The sequence below is a fragment of the Ovis canadensis genome, chromosome 6 (genome assembly GCF_042477335.2).
Source record: "Ovis canadensis isolate MfBH-ARS-UI-01 breed Bighorn chromosome 6, ARS-UI_OviCan_v2, whole genome shotgun sequence".
NCBI classification, from domain to species: Eukaryota; Metazoa; Chordata; class Mammalia; order Artiodactyla; family Bovidae; genus Ovis; species Ovis canadensis.
Genome location: NC_091250.1, coordinates 100,107,229 through 100,129,724, shown reverse-complemented (window position 1 = coordinate 100,129,724; position 22,496 = coordinate 100,107,229). Strand labels below are relative to the sequence as shown.

The following is a 22,496-nucleotide window of genomic DNA, read 5'->3' as shown; positions in this document are numbered from 1 at the left end:
TCATATTTCCTTATTCTTCTATCAAACTACCTAAATGTCAACATTTTAGTGCTTAAAAAATGGTAAGAAATACCATTAAAGAGAGTGTTGTTCAGTTTGATTTCATTTCAGAGTCATATTGCTATTTGTATGGTGAAAACCAACATGATATTGTAAAGCAATTAACTTCCAAATAATAAATTTAAAAAAAGAACCAATCAATTTTCTATGATAGAGCCATGTGCAACCTAAGAGACTTCAGAAGTGCTGAAATGATGGTTTCTCTGAATGAAATGTATGAGCTTTGATCTTTTCCCCTTGTTCTAAGGCCAGCACGAGTGACATCAGCCTCAAGATCCCTGAATCCATACATAGTATTTTTTGTCGTTGTCGCAGTGGTGGTGATCCTGGCAGTGATCATAGGTCTACTTGTCTACTTTTTAGCTTTTGGTAAGTACCAAAAGATAAATACCACTTCTCAGATGAATTAACTGAATATACTTTCAGATTCAAAGTTTGGCCTTCTCTCTTTTATTGCCACTTTTATTTTTTAATACAACATAAGTATATATTTTATTTATATACCTCTAAATATATTCTCATGTTTATATTTTCTATAATTCAGTATTTTTTTCTCTTCCATTTTATTTGTTTATTTAGTTTTGGTCTTTTTTAGTATACCAAACAACATTATTACCCAGGCAAGGATTATTCTAGCCAACGAAAAAGACAGTATTTATCTGATGCTAGAGTTCACCTGTTTTGTTTTTCATTAACCTTATAATTTCCTTCTTTATTTAAAATATTGCAAAGCACCTTAAGTTTCAAAATCTAAAAAGTTGGATGTACCTAAATATTCATTAATTCATGATCTGTGTCCTGAAAACAATCTTAGGAGCAGAAAAGAGACACAGATGTATAGAACAGTATTTTGGACTCTGTCGGAGAGCGAGAGGGTGGGTGGGATGATTTGGGAGAATGGCATTGTAATGTGTATAATATCAGATATGAAAGGAATCGCCAGTCCAGGTTCGATGCATGATACTGGATGCTTGGGGCTGGTGCACTGAGACGACCCAGAGGGATGGTACGGGGAGGGAGGAGGGAGGGGGTTCAGGATGGGGAACACGTGTATACCTGTGGCGGATTCGTGTTGATGTATGGCAGAACCAATACAATATTGTAAAGTAATTAACCTCCAATTAAAATAAATAAATTTATATTAAAAAAAATAAAATCAGATGTAAGGCACACACACAAACACAAAAAGAAGTAGAAAGAGCTTAAAAACAAGCTTACACACAACTTAATATCCCAGTGAATATTCTTTCAGAGGTTTTAATGTAGATAAAATGTGTCAAATTTCACTAGATAATATATGCTATGATCTGTTTTTTTAAAATTTCAGCTATAATTCCATTGCATTATTTAAATAATTGGGGCTGGGATAAGAAGAGAATGAAGGTATATGGGTATGTTTAAGGGTAGAGATTAAGTGAGAATAAATTTATTCCAGTAACTAGTAATAGTCTTTTCAGTCAATCGAATTATAAAATTGTAGCTAAATTTTACTTTGGACTATATTTTGCTATCAAATCACCTAGACACTATTATGTGCAAGGTGAATTACAGAAGTAGGAAAAACCAACATCAAGTTTCAGATTTAATGAATTTTCCCTTCTAACAACACTATTATCACACTTAAACACAAAGACAGGAGCCTAAGCCCTCTTTCAAAGTGTATTCGGTGACCATTCATGGCCCTAGAAAGACTTGTCCTTCCGCCACAAAGGACCATACTACCCTATCCCCAGGATCTCAAATGCTTTCCCTGATTGAGATATTTCTCTGTATAAATTATGTATATGCATGATCAGATGGAAACAGGGATTTTTTTCCTGAGACAGATTAGGTTATGTCCATGTTCATAATGTTTCTAAGATATGTACAAGTGTGTTAGGAATTTTCATTTCCTTCATAAAATTTAACATCCTTTGTAAGACCATTTCTGATAGAAATAGTTAACAATGAACAACCAGATTAGCTGTTTTGTCAGAATAGTTATTTTCTAGACTAGCTCAGTCCAGAAAACTGACAGGTCATTAATTCCTCTAAAAAGAATGGCATTTGAAATAATTTTTAAAACTATTCAGAATCATTTTGGATTATTCCTTAATAATAAATGAATAATAATAGCATGTTATAGACATCAATAATTCTTGAGCGAATATATCTGCAATCACAATATCCCTAAAATATAGTAGGAGTGAAAATTATGATACTGCTGAACAATTTAATTTCTCAAATAATGCTGCTCTGATTTTCATGCATTTTTAATGTTTCAACTTTGCCAATCTTTTTAAAGACTGAAAGAGAAAATAATTTTATTATAGTTACATTTTTACTGTTTAGAATCTTTTCCTTTTAAAGGAATTAAATTTTTTTAATTGTATAACATAGCCTAAATAATCCTGAAATAAAAATTAAAGTACTCAGTAATGTGAGACTGATTCTGCCTTTTCCTTGTTTTACAGATCAAAAATCTTCCTTTTACCAAAGCAGCATTCAAATCCTGAATGTTCAATATAGTGATGAGTTAAGTTCACCAGCTACAGAGAAATATAGGACTTTGAGTGGAAATATTGAATCTATGGTAAGTTAATATTTGTCTTTGTTCTTTATTTTATCATAAAACAAATATGATAATAAACCTAATATTTTGTGATATATTTACAACTGCTAGATGCATATTTTCCTTCCCTGAGTGGTGAAGGATGTGTTTCATCATACTTCTTCCAAGTCAATTTGCTTGTACATTGGTTCTTATTCACATTTTCTTACATCATAAGTGAAGAGCTTTAGGTCATGAGTAAGTATATTTTTTATGATTATGGCTTCAAAAATTGGAAGTCTATTGTTTGTGAAATTTGAGCATTTCTCTATTCTTGAGTTTGTTTTTTTAATCATTTTCATTTTGCCTTCTTTCCTTTTTACTTATGCAGCTAAACACACAGGTAGTATGTGTTAAAATACATATCAACATAGTTTGGACAAATCATACTTTGCTTCAATGATCAACATAGAAAATAAACAAAGCAAGTCTGGTTTCTCAAATGAAGAGGCCCCAAGGCTGCCTGCCAAGAAATCTCACAAGCAGACCCCTAGTTTATTATCATAGACCAGGGTTTGGCCTTCAGCCCTGCAGAGTCAGTGCTGACCAATCTCAGCTCACTTACATTACCTTTTCTGAAACTCTTAAGAATATAAATTAATCCAATGGATCTAAAACTTCAGCATGTAACAAAATCACCTGGAAGGCTTATTAAAAAACAGATCTCTGGGCCCCAATGTCAGAATTTCTGATTCAGTAGTTAGAACTTTCATTTCAGCAAGTTCCCAGGTTATGCTGATGCTAACTGTCCAGGGACCTCACTTTGGAATCACTGAGTCAAGCTATAATGAGGCCTATGATGGATGGGGGATTGAGTCATCTGCTTGTCTGACAACCTTTACCCCTAGAGACAAATTATACTGGGAGCCAAGTTATGAGAAAAGTGCTCCGTGAGCATAAAATTAGAGCAAGGGAAGTTAGGTATATTGTTTAAGTGTTTAATGAGATCAGAATAAACAACTGAACCAGAATAATTTGGGAACAGAATCTAGGCCAGGAGGCAGAGGTAGGGCTAATATTGTGGAACATCAGTTGGTTATGTCAGAAGTGGGAGCCTCCTGTTCCTTCAATAAACATTAAACATTAATCCCGCAAAATGCAGTGGACATACAGAAAGTGGAGTAGATATCAGATATTGGATATAAGTTTGTGCTAAGAGGATAAATTATATCCTATCCTGGAGATGAGAGATGGTTTCTTATAAAAGATGATTTTCAGGCTGATTTTTAGAATGAGTAAAGCATACCACAGCTAAAACATGAGCCAAGACAGAGAAGAAAATGTCCTTAGCTAATAACAAATTTGGGTTTTATTTTGTAGACAAAAAGTCTTGAGCTACAGGCAGAATGATGCAAACAGGATCTGATAGATTCATGTTCAGAATGTAAAAATTAGGTTATAAAGAGAAGAGTCCACACACAGTAAGGCTAGTTAGAAGCTCATTACCCTGGTCCAGAAGAAAACCAAGGGGTTGAAAGCTTGAATTAGGGCATATTTCAGAAAATATAGAAATGCATTTTAGGCTTACCTCCCCAACTTCACTTCATGGCAAATAGATGGGGAAACAGTGGAAACAGTGGCTGTTTTATTTTTCTGAGCTCCAAAATCACTGCAGTAGGTGATTGCAGCCATGAAACTAAAAGACGCTAGCTCCTTGGAAGGAAAGTTATGACCAACCTAAGCAGTATATTAAAAAGCAGAGACATTACTTTGCCAACAAAGGTCTGTCTAGTCAAGGCTATGGTTTTTCCAGTGGTCATGTATGGATGTGAGAGTTGGACTATAAAGAAAGCTGAGCACAGAATTGATGCTTTTGAACTGTGGTGTTGGAGAAGACTCTTGAGGGTCCCTTGGACTGCAAGGAGATCTAACCAGTCTATCCTAACGGAGATCAGTCCTGGGTGTTCATTGGAGGGACTGATGTTGAAGCTGAAACTCCAATATTTTGGCCACCTGATGTGGAGAGCTGACTCATTTGAAAAGACCCTGATGCTGGGAGGGATTAGGGGCAGGAGGAGAAGGGGATGACAGAGGATGAGATGGTTGGATGGCATCACGAACACAATGGACATGAGTCTGGGTGGACTTCAGGAGTCGGTGATAGACAGGAAGGCCTGGCGTGCTGCAGTTCATAGGGTTGCAAAGAGTCATACATGACTGAGCGACTTAACTGAACTGGACCCCAACTTCCTACTATCACTTCCCAACCTGTTGTTAAAAAATCATTAACAATACTTAGTCATATCATTTGAGTCATGAGAGCCTATTGTTTAGGCTTCAAACCAATGCCCATTCTTAAATTTCTTGGAGAAGCTGCTAGAGATAAACATCTCAGGAGGCCAGTCTGAGGACCATTATTCATAATGAAGCCCTCATACCCACACAAAGACATCTTGTAATGTTTCAGCTGTGTACCTAGTTTAATAAAAGGGAATAAATTGAAAGTGTGTATTTTGAAAATCCCAGCTTCATTCTAGGGAATTAGAACCTGGCTACCAGTCATTAGAGCAAGATGCCAGAAATGTCCTCAGCCCTAAAGAGGTCATTCAGTTTCTGTTAGAGAGACTAGATATGTTGGGTGAGTTCATCCTTCATAGAGCACATGTAAAATTGCAAAACACTAATTTGGAGAGAAATGGCATAAGGCATAAAGCACAACATATAACACCTTCAGCAATGTGAAAACATAAACTAAATAAGTTTCTTTGAAAACCTTTAGAAGATATTCAGTAAGTCTTTAAAATACACTCTCCAATGCCAAAAAAAATTGTACAATCTAACTTGTTATTTTTAATTTATTCTCAAAAATGGTCTATAAAGCAAATCATAACATATATAAATTTTCTTATCAAAATGAAAATTTTATTAATGTCTTTTGTTGTAAAGATAAAAAACACAAATGTATAAAATTCAGGGCATTCAAGAAATCTTAAAAAAAGAAACATGCACAAAATCTCAATACTAATATATCCACGATTAATATTTTGATGTTTCAAGTATCTTTCATGTAAACTTCATAATCATACATGCACAAACACATATAATTTGCTGTCAATGGAATAAGACTATATATGCTTGCTTTTTCCTATTTTTTTCTCAAAAATGTGTCATCAGTTCAGTCAGTTCAGTCACTCAGTTGTGTCCAACTCTCTGCGACCCCATGAATCGCAGCACGCCAGGCCTCCCTGTCCATCACCAACTCCCGGAGTTCACTCAGAATCGTGTCCATCAAGTCAGTGATGCCATCCAGCCATCTCATCCTCTGTCGTCCCCTTCTCCTCCTGCCCCCAATCCCTCCCAGCATCAGACTCTTTTCCAATGAGTCAACTCTTCGCATGAGGTGGCCAAAGTACTGGAGTTTCAGCTTCCGCATCATTTCTTCCAAAGAAATCCCAGGGCTGATCTCCTTCAGAATGGACTGGTTGGATTTCCTTGCAGTCCAAGGGACTCTCAAGAGTCTTCTCCAACACCACAGTTCCAAAGCATCAATTCTTTAGCGCTCAGCCTTCTTCACAGCCCAACTCTCACATCCATACATGACCACAGGAAAAACCATAGCCTTGACTAGACGGAACTTAGTCAGCAAAGTAATGTCTCTGCTTTTGAATATGAGATAGAAGTATTTGAATATCAATGAAGAAATCTACCATTTTAAATAACTAAACATTATTATAGTGCAAAAAGATACAATACTTCATTTAACCACTCTTTTGCTGACAGATGTTTAAACTGTTTCCAGTTTTTCACTATTATATTCAATATTCTGATGACCATTCTTGTTGATACATACTTGCACACCTGAATGATTATATTATTGGGACATATTCCCAGGACTAGAATTATATCAGAATATAGGTTTATGCATTTATTTCTCTCTAAAGATTTTCAAAATTTTCTTCAGTTTTAACAAGTATTTTATTTCAGAAGCATTTTTGATTTATAGAAAAGTTGCAAAGATAATATAGAATTCTCATACACATCACACCCAGTTTCCTCTGTGTTTAACACTGTTGTTCAGTTGCTAAGTCATGTCCTACTCTTTGTGACTCCAAGGACTGCAGTATGCTAGGTCTCCCTGTCCTTCATCTCCCAGAGTTTGCTCAAATTCATGTCCCTTGAGTCAAAGATGCTATTTAGCACCTTACAATAGTACATTTATTGCAATTAATGATCAAATGTTAATCAGTTCAGTTTAGTCACTCAGTCATGTCCGACTCTGAGACCCCACGGACTGCAGCTCGCCAGGCATCCCTGTCCATCACCAACTCCCAGAGGCTACTCAAACTCATGTCCATCTAGTCGCTGATGCCATCCAACCATCTCATCCTCTGTCATTCCCTTCTCCTCCTGCCTTCAATGCTTTCCAGAATCAGGGTCTTTTCCAATGAGTCAATTATTTGCATCAGGTGGCCAAAGTATTGAAGTTTCAGCTTCAGCATCAGTCCTTCCAATGAATATTCAGGACTGATTTCCTTTAGAATGGACTGGTTGTCCTTGCAGTCCAAGGGACTCTCAAGTCTTCTCCAACACAGTTCACAGCATCAATTCTTCAGCGCTCAGCTTTCTTTTTAGTCCAACTCTCACATCCATACATGACTACTGGAAAAACCATAGCTTTGACTAGAGAGACCTTTGTTGGCAAAGTAATGTCTCTGCTTTTTAATAGGTTGGTCATAGCTTTTCTTCCAAGGAGCAAGTGTCTTTTAATTTCATGGCTGAATTCACCATCTGCAGTGATTTTGGAGCCCCCAAAAATATAGCCTTTCACTGTTTCGATTGTTTCCCCATCTATTTGCCATGAAGTGATGAGACTGGATGCCATGATCTTAGTTTTCTGAATGCTGAGCTTTAAGCCAACTTTTTCACTCTCCTCTTTCACTTTCATCAAGAGGCTCTTTAGTTGTTCTTCACTTTCTGCCATAAGGGTGGTGTCATCTGCATACCTGAGGTTATTGATATTTTTCCAAACAATCTTGTGCTTCATCCAGCCTGGATTTTGCATGATGTACTCTGCATATCAGTTAAATAAGCAGGATGACAATATACAGCCTTGATATACTCCTTTCCTGATTTTGAACCAGGCTGTTGTTCCATGTGCAGTTCTAACTGTTGCTTCCTGACCTGCATACAGATTTCTCAGGAGGCAGGTCAGGAGGTCTGGTAATCTCATCTCTTGAAGAATTTTTCACTGTTTGTTGTGATCCACACAGTCAAAGGCTGTTGCATAATCGATAAAACAGACATAGATGTTTTTCTGGAATCCTCTTGCTTTTAATGTATTAACTCTAATGTTAATACATTGTTATTAAACAAATTTCATATTTTATTCAGATTTCTTCTTTTACTTAATGTTCTTTTCTGTTTCCTGATCCCATCCAGGATAGCAAATTACATAATTGTTATGTCTTTTTTAGGCTCTGAAAGTTCGTCAAATTTTACTTCTGGTGATAATCTTGACAGTTTGAAGCATACTAGTCAGGTATTTTATAGAAATGTCCCACAACTAGGGGTTTTCTGATGTTTTTGCTTATGGATAGACAGGGGCATGGGGATTTAGGGAGGAAGACTATAGAGGAAAAATTTCATTTTCTTTACATTGTATGAAATGGGGGTATATAGTATCAACATGATTTATCACTATTGACATTGATCACCTGGCTTTAGTAGTGTTTGTCAGATTTCTATTAATACACTGAAGTTCCTCCCTTTTTCATAGTATACTCTTTGAAAGAAAGACACTATGTACAGGCCACACCTAAGAAGTGGAGTGAAAAGTCATGCTTTGAAATTTAAAGTATATTTGAAGTTAGAACTGGACATGGAACAACAGACTGGTTCCAAATAGGAAAAGTTGTATGTCAAGGCTGTATATTGTCACCCTGCTTATTTAACTTATATGCAGAGTACATCATGAGAAACGCTGGACTGGAAAAAACACAAGCTGGAGTCAAGATTGCCGGGAGAAATATCAATAAACTCAGATATGCAGATGACACCACCCTTATGGCAGAAAGTGAAGAGGAACTAAAAAGCCTCTTGAGGAAAGTGAAAGAGGAGGGTGAAAAAGTTGGCTTAAAGCTCAGCATTCAGAAAATGAAGATCATGGCATCCAGTCCCATCACTTCATGGGAAATAGATGGGGAAACAGTGGAAACAGTGTCAGACTTTATTTTTTTGGGCTCCAAAATCACTGCAGTTGGTGACTGCAGCCATGAAATTAAAAGACACTTACCCCTTGGAAGAAAAGTTATGACCAACCCAGACAGCATATTAAAAAGCAGAGACATTACTTTGCCAACAAAGGTCCATCTAGTCAAGGCTATAGTTTTTCCAGTAGTCATGTATGGATGTAAGAATTGGACTGTGAAGAAGGCTGAGTGCTGAAGAATTGATGCTTTTGAAGTGTGGTGTTGGGAGAAGACTCTTGAGAGTCCCTTGGACTGCAAGGAGATCCAACCAGTCCATTCTGAAGGAGATCAGCCCTGGGATTTCTTTGGAAGGAATGATGCTGAAGCTGAAACTCCAGTACTTTGGCCACCTCATGCGAAGAGTTGACTCATTGTAAAAGACTCTGATGCTGGGAGGGATTGGGGGCAGGAGGAGAAGGGGACGACAGAGGATGAGATGGCTGAATGGCATCACCGACTTGATGGACGTGAGTTTGAGTGAACTCCAGGAGTTGGTGATGGACAGGGAGGCCTGGCGTGCTGCGACTCATGAGGTTGCAAAGAGTTGGACACGACTGAGCGACTGAACTAAACGGAACTGAAATTCTTCTATTTGTCTGATCTCTCCATGTTTTTGTGCATCCATTTGTTTAGATCAATATAGTGGTCTAAGCGTCTTTAAGAATTATTTTAATTTCTAGATTGCACTCAAGTGCCCTACGTTACATTCTTACCGGTCCCAGTATGCATTCAGTTCAGTTGACTTCAGTTCAGTCATTCAGTCGTCTGACTCTTTGCGATCCCATGACTGCAGCACACCAGACCTCCTTATCCATCACCAACTCCAGTAGTTTACTCAAACTCATTGAGTCAGTGATGCCATCCAACCATCTCATCCTCTGTCACCCCCTTCTCACATGCCTTCAACCTTTCCCAGCATCAGGGTCTTTTCCAATGAGTCAGTTCTTTGCATCAGGTGGCCAGAATATTAGAGTTTCAGCTTCAACATCAGTCCTTCCAATGAATATTCATGACTGATTTCCTTTAGGATGAACTGGTTGGATCCCCTTGCAGTTCAAGGGATTCTCAAGAAGCTTCTTCAACACCACAGTTCAAAAGCATCAATTTTTCGACACTCAGCTTTCTTTATAGTCTAACTCTCACATCCCATAGATGACTACTGGAAAAACCACAGCTTTGAGTAGTTGGACATTTGTTGGCAAAGTAATCTCTCTGCTTTTTAATATCCTGTCTAGGTTGGTCATAACTCTTCTTCCAAGGAGTAAGCGTCTTTTAATTTCATGGCTAAAGTCACCATCTACATTGATTTTGGAGCCTGCAAAAATAAAGTCAGCCACTGTTTACCCAACTGTCTGCCATTAAGTGATGGGACAGATGCCATGACCTTAGTTTTCTAAATGTCAAGCTTTAAGCCAACTGGTTCACTTCCCTCTTTCACTTTCATCAAGAGGCTCTTTAGTTGTTCTTTGCTTTCTGCCATAAGGGTGGTGTCATCTGCTTATCTGAGGTTATTGATATTTCTCCCAGCAAACTTGATTCCAGCTTGTGCTTCCTCCAGCCCAGCATTTCTCATGATATACTCTGCATAGAAGTTAAATAAGCAGGGTGACAATATACAGCTTTGACGTGTTCCTTTTCCTCTTTGGAACCAGTCTGTTGTTCCATGTCCAGTTCTAACTGTTGCTTCCTGACCTGCATACAGGTTTCTCAAGAGGCAGATCAGGTGGTCTGGTATTCCCATTTCTTTCAGAATTTTCTGCAGTTTGTTGTAATCCACACAGTCAAAGGCTTTGGCATAGTCAATAAAGCAGAAATATATATTTTTCTGGAACTCTCTTGCTTTTTCGATGATCCATTGGATGTTGGCAATTTGATCTCTGGCTCCTCTGCCTTTTCTAAAACCAGCTTGAACATCTGGAAGTTCACGGTTCACATATTGTTGAAGCCTGGCTTGGAGAATTTTGAGCATTACTTTACTAGCGTGCGAGATGAGTGCAATTGTGCCGTAGTTCGAGCATTCTTTGGCATTACATTTCTTTGAGATTGGAATAAAAACTGACCTTTTCCAGTCCTGTGGCCACTGCTGAGTTTTCCAAATTTGCTGGCATGTTGAGTGCAGCACTTTCACAGCATCATCTTCCAGGATTTGAAATAGTTCAACATGAATGCCATCACCTCCACTAGTTTTGTTCGTAGTGACACTTCCTAAGGCCCACTTGACTTCACATTCCAGGATGTCTGGCTCTAGGTGAGTGACACACCATCGTGATTATCTGGGTCATGAGATCTTTTCTGTACAGTTCTTCTGTGTATTCTTGCCACCTCTTCTTAATATCTTCTGCTTCTGTTTGGTCCATACCATTTCTGTCCTTTATTGAGACCATCTTTACATGAAATATTCCCTTGATATCTCTAATTTTCTTGAAGAGATCTCTAGTCTTTCCCATTCTATTGTTTTACTCTTTTTCTTTGCACTGATCTCTGAGGAAGGCTTTCTTATCTCTCCTTTCTATTCTTTGGAACTCTGCATTCAAATGGGTATATCTTTCATTTTCTCCTTTGCTTTTGGCTTCTCTTCTTTTCACAGCTATTTGTAAGGCTTTCCCAGACAGCCATTTTGCTTTTTTGCATTTCTTTTTCTTGGGGATGGTCTTGATCAGTCTTCTGTACAGTGTCACGAACCTCCGTCCATAGTTCATCAGGCACTCTATCTATCAGATCTAGTCCCTTAATTCTATTTCTCACTTCCACTGTATAGTTGTAAGGGATTTGATTTAGGTCGTATCTGAAACATCTAGTGGTTTTCCCTGCTTTCTTCAATTTAAGTCTGAATTTGGCAATAAGGCGTTCATGATCTGAGCCACAATCAGCTCCCAGTCTTGTTTTTGCTCTCTGTTAAAGCTTCTCCATCTTTGGCTGCAAATAATATAATCAACCTGATTTCAATGTTGACCATCTGGTGATGTCCATATGTAGAGTCTTCTCTTGTGTTGTTGGAAGAGGGTGTTTGCTATGACCAGTGCATTTTCTTGGCAAAATTCTATGAGCCTTTGTCCTGCTTCGTTCTGTACTCCAAGGCCAAATTTGCCTGTTACTCCAGATGTTTCTGGACTTCATACTTTTGCATTCCAGTCCCCTATAATGAAAAGGATATCTTTTTTGGGTGTTAGTTCTAGAAGGTCTTGTAGATGTTCATAGAAGCATTCAACTTCAAGCTTCTTCAGCATTACTGGTTGGGGCATAGGCTTGGATTACCGTGACATTGAACGGTTTGCCTTGGAAATGAACAGAGATCATTCTGTCATTTTTGAGACTGCATCCAAGTACTGCATTTCCAACTCTTTTGTTGACTATGATGGCTACTCCACTTCTTCTAAGGGATTCCTGCCCACAGTAGTAGATATAATGGTCATCTGAGTTAAATTCACCCATTCCAGTCCATTTTAGTTCGCTGATTCCTAAAATGTTGACATTGACTCTTGCCATCTCCTGTTTGACGACTTCCAGTTTGCCTTGATTCATGGGCCAGCCATTCCAGGTTCCTATGAAATATTGCTCTTTACAGCCTCAGACCTTGCTTCCATCACCAGTCACATCCACAACTGGGTGTTGTTTTTGCTTGGATCCGCCTCTTCATTCTTTCTGGAGTTATTTCTCCACTGATCTCCAGTACCATATTGGGCACCTACTGACCTGAAGAGTTAATCTTTCAGTGTCCTATCTTTTTGCCTTTTCATACTGTTCATGGGGTTCTCAAGGCAAGAATACTGAAGTGGTTTGCCATTCCCTTCTCCAGTGGACCACATTTTGTCAGATCTCTCCACCATGACCCGTCTGTCTTGGGTGGCCCTACACAGCATGGCTCATAGTTTCATTGAGTTAGAGAAGACTGTGGTCCATGTGATTAGATTGGTTAGTTTTCTGGGACTGTAGTAGGTATGCTTATTTTCCCACAGCATTAACACTATACATTGTAAATCTTATTCCTTGCTGCTAATCAAACAGATAAGAAGTAATGTCTCATATTATTTTGATTTGCATCTCTTTGATTACTAACAAGATTTAATCTGTCCCCATATATTAATAGGTCATTTTTATAATCACATTTGTGAATTTCCTGGTCATGACCTTGCCCACTTTCTTACTGGAGCATTTGTGTTTTCATGTAAATCTGGAAAAAAATTATTTCCTTGTTAGAATATCAGAATTTGCCCGTTTTTCATCTGCATATATTTCTCTAACTTGTGATTTGACTTTCAACCCCATTTATAATCTAGGATTTTTTAATGCCAAATAGATTTAATTTTTTATGAAGCCAAAATTATCAATCCATCTGTAATTTATTTGTAATAAGATAGAAATCCAGCTTTTCCCCAAAAAATAACTAGGTGGTGGTACCAAAGCAGTATATTAAACAACATAATGGATTTATTTGTTGTACCACTTTTATCATACACTAAATTCTCCCTTTATTTTTCTGTATTCCCCTCTCTTTCACTGACTCATCTTTTCCTGCACCAGTACCAAACTATTTACTGTGGCTTTATGATTGAACATCTGGCAGAGAAAAATTCCGTTTGAAATTCTTTTGACTGTGATTTCCATAGTTAATCTCATTTATTCATACTTCTGTAGAAACACTTTGAATAATACTCTAATATAGTGCTTTATAGTTTCTAAAGTACTTTTATATATATCATCTAACCTTCAGTTCATAATAGGTATATTATTTTTATAGATGGGTAAGTAAAGATAGTGAGCTTAAGAAACATGTCAAAGGCCATTCAACTAGAAAGTGCTAGAAAAAAAATTCAAACCAAGGTCTCCTGATTTCAAATATAAGAATCATACCATTCACCAGTGTTAATATGAGTCACATCATCATTCTTGTATCATAGTCAGTAGTGTTATACTTAATGAGCAGTGGAATAACTCCAGAACTTTCTATTATATCAAATAATTCACTTCTCTTTCCTGGTTCTCAGTTCATTCATTAGTAAAATAAAATCATTTGACTAGATGATTTTTATAATACATTCTAACTCAAAAAGTCCATGATTATGTGATTTTTGCACAAGATACCACGCTGCCCATTCACCAGTTTTTCTCACCCTGCTTCTCTCACCATTCATTCCTCTGTACATTTTATAGTCTCATCTTCCTCTACACTGACATTAAATGTTAAGATTCCCCAACTCTTTGACCTATGCCCTCCTATTCTGTCACTATTTTCTGTCTCTAGATGATCTCAACCCTGACCAACTTCAACCAACACTTACATACTAATGTCTCATTCTGTCTCCAGCCCAAACTTTTCTTCTCTACTTCAGACCCTCACACCCAGCTGCCTGCCTAATAGCTCTACTTGGCTCATGTAAAAACAACTCAAATATATTTTGTCCCCAAATCAAACTCATGATCACCCCATGCCATACTAGCCTTCTTCCAATAATTCTATCCCCATTAATTAAAATGTTATTGTTTTCCAAACCAAAACCCTAAAACTCATCTTTTATATACTGTTCTCTATCATTGCAAATACCCAGTCTATAGGTTTTACCCCTATTCTTTCCCTCAAATCCATTCATTTCCCTCCATATCTACTACCACCGTATCTGTCCAAGCCATCACCTCTACAATGAAGTACCAAAATAGCACCGTGACTAATCTGGCTTATTTTGTACCTCAAATTGTTTATCCAGATGCAGCCAGAGAAATTTTTCTCAAATTGCAAATCTGATTTTATTACTTCCTTGTTTAAAACACTTCCCATTATTTAAGATAAAGACTAAATGCTTCACCACTAACAAGGCTTTCATTCTGGTCTTTCTATCACTCTAGGCTCCTTGCTTTCTATGCTACAATCACCTTGCCTTTTAATTTCTTAAACACAAAGTGTTTGTTCCCACCTAAGGGTTTTTCATGTGCCATTCACTCTACCTGCATAGCTGTTTCCTTCCTCTTCAACCAGTTAACTCTGATTTTTCTTTAAGATCTCAATTAATATGAATGTACAATAATGAACAAGTAAATGAGCAGTTAGTTAGGTAATACAAGAACTGACACTCTTCTATTCCTGGCTAGAGCCACACTGCCAGGTAAAGCAATGTCTTAAGTAAATCAGTATACTTCTTAGAAGTTTAAAAGAGAAAAGAAAACAAAAGCTCCATCAAATAAGAGGGTATTGAAAACAAGATAATGATTTACCTTCTTGGAATAGCTAACAAGATCTTTTCCCACTCAAGATGAAAAAATATGTAACAATTGTAGGCATAATATGTATAATGTATAATGTTTTATCCTTCATATGACTTCATCTGTTAACAGGTTAATGATGGTAGTTTGCAAGAATTTAACTCAATAATCCATATCTCACTTCAATTCTTATCAATATGAATATTACTGAGGTTTAAGGATCCAAGGCTATTCTATATTTCAAAGATAGTATTGTCAACCAGGAGAGAAACATAAAATAGTCCTTTTTTTCATTGTTTACTTTATTTTTGCCTATTGTAATAAAAGGGTCAATAATACATATTCCAAAATAAAAGATGTGTGAAAACAAACTCATCTGACCCATTAAACAATAATTTTGAAGGGAGGGGAAAAGGACAAAAGGTTGTATATAAACTTCACTGAAAGTAGATGCATAGCCTCTAGGACTTGCAGCAGCCAACTGTGCACAGATCAATTTTTTAAACACACTTTGGACTGTTCTCCTCTTACAGATGAAGATAATGAGAGGAAGAAAGGTTACAAAATTCATTCAAGTTCCCAGAGCAAGCTAACTTCTCTCCGTATACCCTGTGTATACACTTCCCACCTAGCCCACTGTCTTCCTATTCAAGCATCTGCTCACTGATTTTCTACCAAGCATTTGATAAGTTCTGATGAAAGAGTCCACAAATTTTTCATATTCTCTATGAAATACAGAATCTTATACATAGGCTTCTTCTTTTATCCTCATATATGGATACCAGCCAATTAATCAACTTTCTTTATGTTGCTTATTATCTTCACCAAATTACCTCAATATTTTCCACATAGCAAAAATGTAATAATTAAAGTGGATTTTTAAGCCTTTGGTCAAGTCTAGCCTGTGCTGGTACAATACTAAATCATGAAATATAATTACAAGAAACATTTACTTAAATTTTAGCAATTCCTTCAGTTTTAGGTCAGTTCTTTCTACTTCTGTTAAAGTCAAGTAACATTAAATTTAAATCAGTTTACTAACCTACCTCCTACAATATACCATATAAACAAAACATTAAAACCCATCCTTCTGTCTGGTGTGAGATGGTACCTCATTGTGGTTTTGATTTGCATTTCTCTGATAATGAGTGATGTTGAGCATCCTTTCATGTGTTTGTTAGCCATCCGTATGTCTTCTTTGGAGAAATGTCTATTTAGTTCTTTGGCCCATTTTTTGATTGGGTCGTTTATTTTTCTGGAATTGAGCTGCATAAGATGCTTGTACCATCTCACACCAGTCAGAATGGCTGCAATCCAAAAGTCTACAAGCAATAAATGCTGGAGAGGATGTGGAGAAAAGGGAACCCTCTTACACTGTTGGTGGGAATGTAAACTAGTACAGCCACTATGGAGAACAGTGTGGAGATTCCTTAAAAAATTGCAAACAAAACTGTCTTATGACCCAGCAATCCCACTGCTGGCCATACACACCGAGGAAACCAGAATTGAAAGAGACACGTGTACCCCCAATGTTCATCGCAGCACTGTTTATAATAGCTAGGACATGGAAACAACCTAGATGTCCATCAGCAGATGAATGGATAAGAAAGCTGTGGTACATATACACAATGGAGTATTACTCAGCCATTAAAAAGAATACATTTGAATCGGTTCTAATGAGGTGGGTGAAACTGGAGCCGATTATACAGAGTGAAGTAAGCCAGAAAGAAAAACACCAATACAGTATACTAACACATATATATGGAATTTAGAAAGATGGTAATGATAACCCTGTATGTGAGACAGCAAAAGAGACACAGATGTATAGAATGGATTTTTGGACTCTGTGGGAGAGGGAGAGGGTGGGATGATTTGGGAGAATGGCATTGAAACATGTATACTATCATGTAAGAAACGAATCGCCAGTCTATGTTCAATATAGGATACAGGATGCTTGGGGCTGGTGCACAGGGATGATCCAGAGAGATGATATGGGGTGGGAGCTGGGAGGAGGGTTCAGGATTGGGAACTCATGTACACCCATGGCGGATTCATGTCAACGTATGACAAAACCAATACAGTACTGTAAAGCAAAATAAAGTAAAAGTAAAAAATTAAAAAATAAAACCATCCTTCTACAAAGTTAACTAGAATATGGCTGACCAAATGGTAGCATCCTATAATTCTAGATCATAGAATTTTGAGTGACTTTTTGCTTTCTTCTTAACACTTACTAGTACTTCTTGAATTTTTAAAAAAGGAAATTATTTTGATAAAACTAAAAGCCTCATAATTCTTAAAAATATTCATGACTTCTAGAAAGAAAAAAAGTTATCATATTTTCTAACAACTGGTTGGTCCAATATCAGCCTAAAGAAATGGATATTGAAAAAAATAAGATATAATATGGTGTGGCAAAGATTATGTAAACTTTACAATCTCGAGAATTGACTTCAAATCCTGGCTTAATATAGTATTCAGCATGCTACTTAATTTCCCCATTTGAATATCTTCACATTCACCTCAACCTTGATCCAACCTCACAGTACTAGCCAACAGAATCCGCTCCACAATATGATGGCTTAGTACATCTCGCCTTGCATCTTGGTAGAACTGTTCCAGTCACAGAATCACTACTAGTTCTCTGTGAAGCTAAACTTTATACCTCAAGTGAACCATTCTTGCTGGCACTGAGCAATAATTCAGGGGGAAGGTTAAAGTTAGACCAGGAAATAACAACTGATCTTAAAAATAACTTAAGATGTTTAGGCATTAATCAGAAACAATAAGGAAAAGACTGTCCTTTATTTCTCTTCCTCCTTTTCATCAGGCTCTCCATTGCTACTCATTTTAATCTGGTTTTAACCTATTTAAGAACTGTAGGATCACAGTGTAAGTTGTATAGTGTTGGGTTGGCTCATGCCCCAACCTCTTCAGGAACAGCCACAAGATCACATAACATGAGCTCTCATTGAGCAAAATGTCTGCTGTGTTTAGAATGGCTTCTAATGAAGATGCAGCCTGTCCATTATTATCTTTGTGTAATAGATGAAGAACAGACACTGCTTCAGAAGGTTTTTAGCCTGTCTAAATTGATCCCAGGTGTTCTGAAGTGGAACTGAACTAAATTGAACTAAAAAAACTCCAGTCTATATTCTTCATTAACATAGTCCCATGTTTCAGTGTTGGAAAGAGGAAGGAGAGAAAGAACTGTAATTACAGAAAGGTGTTTTTTTCCCCCTTTCTACAGATTACTAGAACATTCAAAGAGTCAGATTTAAAAAATCAGTTCGTCAAAGCTCATGTTGTCAAACTGAGGTAAGTGGAACTATAATATATATATAAGCCTAGATACAATTTGCTTCATTTGACTTTGTTCATAGCATAGATAATGAAAGAGACTTTAATACAATGTGTTGCAATATCATGAAAATAGTATCATGGGCAGCTTAAAAAACAATGTCAAATTATCACATATGGTCTGTATATCTAGTAATGTGAATGACTGTTACTTCAATTCTTCATGGGAAAAGGAAGACAGTTGGGTGACGGCACAGTAACAAGGCTATTTATAAATTCAGGGGATACTATTCACAATGCAGTCTGTGCAAACAGTGCCTTGTGGAGATGTGCAATGCTGTGATCCTGGGCATATTCATCTAAGATAGGAATGCTAAACCAACATCAAAAGTAGCTTTTCAGTTTTTGTCTCCCTGGAATGTTTTAAAGGATGCTGTGGCCAGATACAGACATGTCTGAAATGAATCAGTAATAGGGGAAGTAGCAGCATGCATATTTATTATTTTCCATTCCTACCTGAATGGAATACAGACCTATTCTTGTGATGTGATGTGATGTGATGTGATGTGATGTGATGTGATGTGATATCTCTCCCAACTAAAATAGTTACCCTTACTGAACTGAAAGTAAAAGTGACTGGCCCTACCACTAATGTCTCAAATATCCACACTGCTCAGTCCTTCAAATAATGTAAAAAAATTCTTCAGAAGAAAGAGAAATTATACTAATTCTTTCTCAAACACTAAAACCACAAAAAGATTAATTTTTCTTATTCTTGGTACTGTCACCTAGTTAAGTACAAGCACGGCACTCTGGTCAGTTAAGTTTTGCTGAGGTGCTTGAGAAGTAAGAAGAGTTTGTTTCAAAATGTATTTCAGTCAGTTCAGTGCACATTCACCTTAGGACTTTCTTGAGCAAGTTTCTGTACTAGCCACTAGCTGGCAATACTTGTAGAACAGAATCTGTATTTTTTTTCCTTTTGTTCACTTCCCACTTACTGCTCAATCTGCCCTCTGGCTTCTGATCTCACCACAAAATACTAGTTGTTCTTCCCAAGTTCAACAATGACATTTAAATCACAAATTCCAAAAAAAATTGTATCAGTCCTCTTCTTGAACCTCTCAACAGAATTTAGCACTGTTGAGCTTTTATTCTTTTTTGAAATAGTGCCATCCCTTGGTTTCCATAACCCTCTACACTTTGATTTTCCTTTTACTTCTCAGTTATTTCTTCTCAGTTTTCTTTTTTAGCTCTCATTCTTTCTTTTTACATTCCTCAAATGTCTGCCTGTGCAGTAAGCCTCTCATCACACTGAAACTCCTTTTAGGGGCTTCCCTGCCCCCTATGCTGGGAAACATTGAAGGCAGGGGGAGAAGAGGACACCAGGATGAGATGGCTGGATGGCATCACCGACTCAATGGACATGAGTTTGAGTGAACTCCAGGAGCTGGTGATGGACAGGGAGGCCTGGTGTGCTGCACTCTATGGAGTTACAAAGAGTCGGACACGCCTGAGCGACTGAACTGCCCCCTGTATGCTGCTGCTGCTGCTGCTGCTGCTGCTAAGTCGCTTCAGTCATGTCCGACTCTGTGCGACCCCATAGATGGCAGCCCAGCAGGCTACCCATCCTTGGGACTCTCCAGGCAAGAACACTGGAGTGGGTTGCCATTTCCTTCTCCACCCTATATGCTAATTATTATCAAAGTTGTATCTCTGGGGCCAGACCTCTTTTCTCATCTCTACATGTGAACATATACAGCCATCTACTTGATATCATAATATGGCTATCTTGCAGATAACACAACTTTAATACATCCAGACCTGAACCTATCCTCTGTCCCCAATAAAATATGTTACTCATTTAGTGTTGCCTTTATTGACTATGCCAAAGCCTTTGACTGTGTGGATCACAATCAACTGTGGAAAATTCTAAAAGATGGGAATACCAGACCACCTGACCTGCCTCTTGAGAAACCTATATGCAGATCAGGAAGCAACAGTTAGAACTTGACATGGAACAACAGACTGGTTCCAAATAGAAAAAGGAGTATGTTAAGGCTGTGTATTGTCACCCTGCTTATTTAACTTATATGCAGAGTACAGCATGAGAAACGCTGGGCTGGAAGAAGCACAAGCTGGAATCAAGATTGCTGGGAGAAATATCAATAACCTCAGATATGCAGATGACACCACCCTTATGGCAGAAAGTGAAGAACAACTGAAGAGCCTCTTGATGAAAGTGAAAGAAGAGAGTGAAAAAGTTGGCTTAAAGCTCAGCATTCAGAAAACTAAGATCACTGCATCTGGTCCCATCACTTCATGGCAAATAGATCAGGAAACAGTGGAAACAGTGTCAGACTTTATTTTTGGGGGCTCCAAAATCACTGCAGATGGTGACTGCAGCCATGAAATTAAAAGACGCTTACTTCTTGGAAGGAAAGTTATGAAACCTAGATAGTATATTGAAAAGCAGAGACATTACTTTGACAACAAAGGTCCATCTAGTCAAGGTTATGGTTTTCCATTGGTCATGTATGGATGTGAGTTGGACTGTGAAGAAAGCTGAGCACTGAAGAATTGATGCTTTTGAACTGTGGTGTTGGAGAAGACTCTTGAGAGTCCCTTGGACTGCAAGGAGATCCAACAAGTCTATCCTAAAGGAGATCAGTCCTGGGTGTTCATTGGAAGGACTGATGCTGAAGTGGAAACTCCAATACTTGGGCCACCTGATGTGAAGAACTGACTCGTTGGAAAAGACTCTGATGCTGGGAGGGATTGGTGGCAGGAGGAGAAGGGGATGACAGAGGATGAGATGGCTGGATGGCATCACTGACTCAATGGACGTGAGTTTGGGTGAACTCCGGGAGTTGGTGATGGACAGGGAGGCCTGGTGTGCTGCAATTCATGGGGTCGCAAAGAGTCAGACATGACTGAGTGACTGAACTGAACTGAACCTCTGTCAGCGGTGTTAGCTTCAACTTAGTTGCTCAAGAAAGAAATATGAGAGTTATCTTTAACTCCTGTCTCTCCTTCAGCCCATACATACGATCGTCTAACCTTCACAGTTCTGTTTCTTAAAATGTTTAAGATCCGTAACTTCAAACACACTGCCCTCAGTCATCTCTCTTCTGGACTTCCACCACCTCCTAATGAATCTCCTCTCCTCTAGTCTTGCTCCATTCCACATTTTACATAGCAGCCAGTAAGATTTTTTTGAAATGATAAAGCTAAACATAGTATTTGCTTAAAGTTCTTCTAACTTCCACTCCTTACCCCTATGATATATAAACATACATTATGTCTGTATGTATAACATTATATGTGCATATATGTACATGTGTAACACAGTATATTTTAAAACAGAAGAAAGAAGAAAAAGTGGTGTGAGTGTGTTTATGTGTATTTCAGACAGAAAGAATAGCTTATATATGAAGTTTTTGAGGTTAAAAAGAGTGAAAACCGGAAAGCAGCCTAGTGGGACTGGTGAGTAAAGAACACCATCGGTTAAGTTCAGTTCAGTCACTCGGTCGTGTCTGACTCTTTGCGACCCCATGAACCGCGGCACACCAAGCCTCCTTGTCGATCTTCAACTCCCAGAGTTTACCCAAACTCATGTCCATTGAGTCGGTGATGTCATCCAACCATTTCATCCTGTCGTCCCCTTCTCCTCCCGCCTTCAATCTTTCCCAGCATCAGGGTCTTTTCCAGTGGTTCAGCTCTTCACATCAGGTGGCCCAAGTATTGGAGTTTCCGCTTCAGCATCAGTCCTTCCAATGAACAGCCAGGACTGATCTCCTTTAGGATAGACTGGTTGGATCTCCTTGCAGTCCAAGGGACTCTCAAGAGTCTTCTTCAACATCACAGTTCAAAAGCATCGATTCTTCTGCACTCAGTTTTCTTTATAGTCCAACTCTCACATCCATACATGACTACTGGAAAAATCATAGCCTTGACTAGACCTTTGTGGGCAAAGTAATGTCTCTGCTTTTTAATATGCTGTCTAGGTTGGTCATAACTTTCCTTCCAAGGAGTAAGCGTCTTTTAATATCATGGCTGCAATCACCATCTGCAGTGATTTTGGAGCCCCAAAAAATAAAGTCTGATGCTGTTTCCCCATCTGTTTGCCATGAAATGATGGGACCAGATGCCATGATCTTAGTTTT

General features: G+C 37.9%; 1 protein-coding gene across 1 annotated transcript in view; it reads left to right on the top strand.

Annotated features, from left to right (window-relative positions):
• Positions 1-305: 305 nt before the first annotated feature.
• Positions 306-22,496, top strand: part of LOC138442579 (transmembrane protease serine 11D-like) — a gene marked incomplete at its 5' end in the record, with an annotated part of 36,883 nt that continues 14,692 nt past the window's right edge. Inside the window, 3 exons of the mRNA XM_069594234.1 lie at positions 306-429; positions 2,514-2,632; positions 18,284-18,351. Coding sequence (XP_069450335.1) covers positions 306-429; positions 2,514-2,632; positions 18,284-18,351 — 311 coding nt within the window. The remainder of the gene's footprint in view (positions 430-2,513; positions 2,633-18,283; positions 18,352-22,496) is intronic.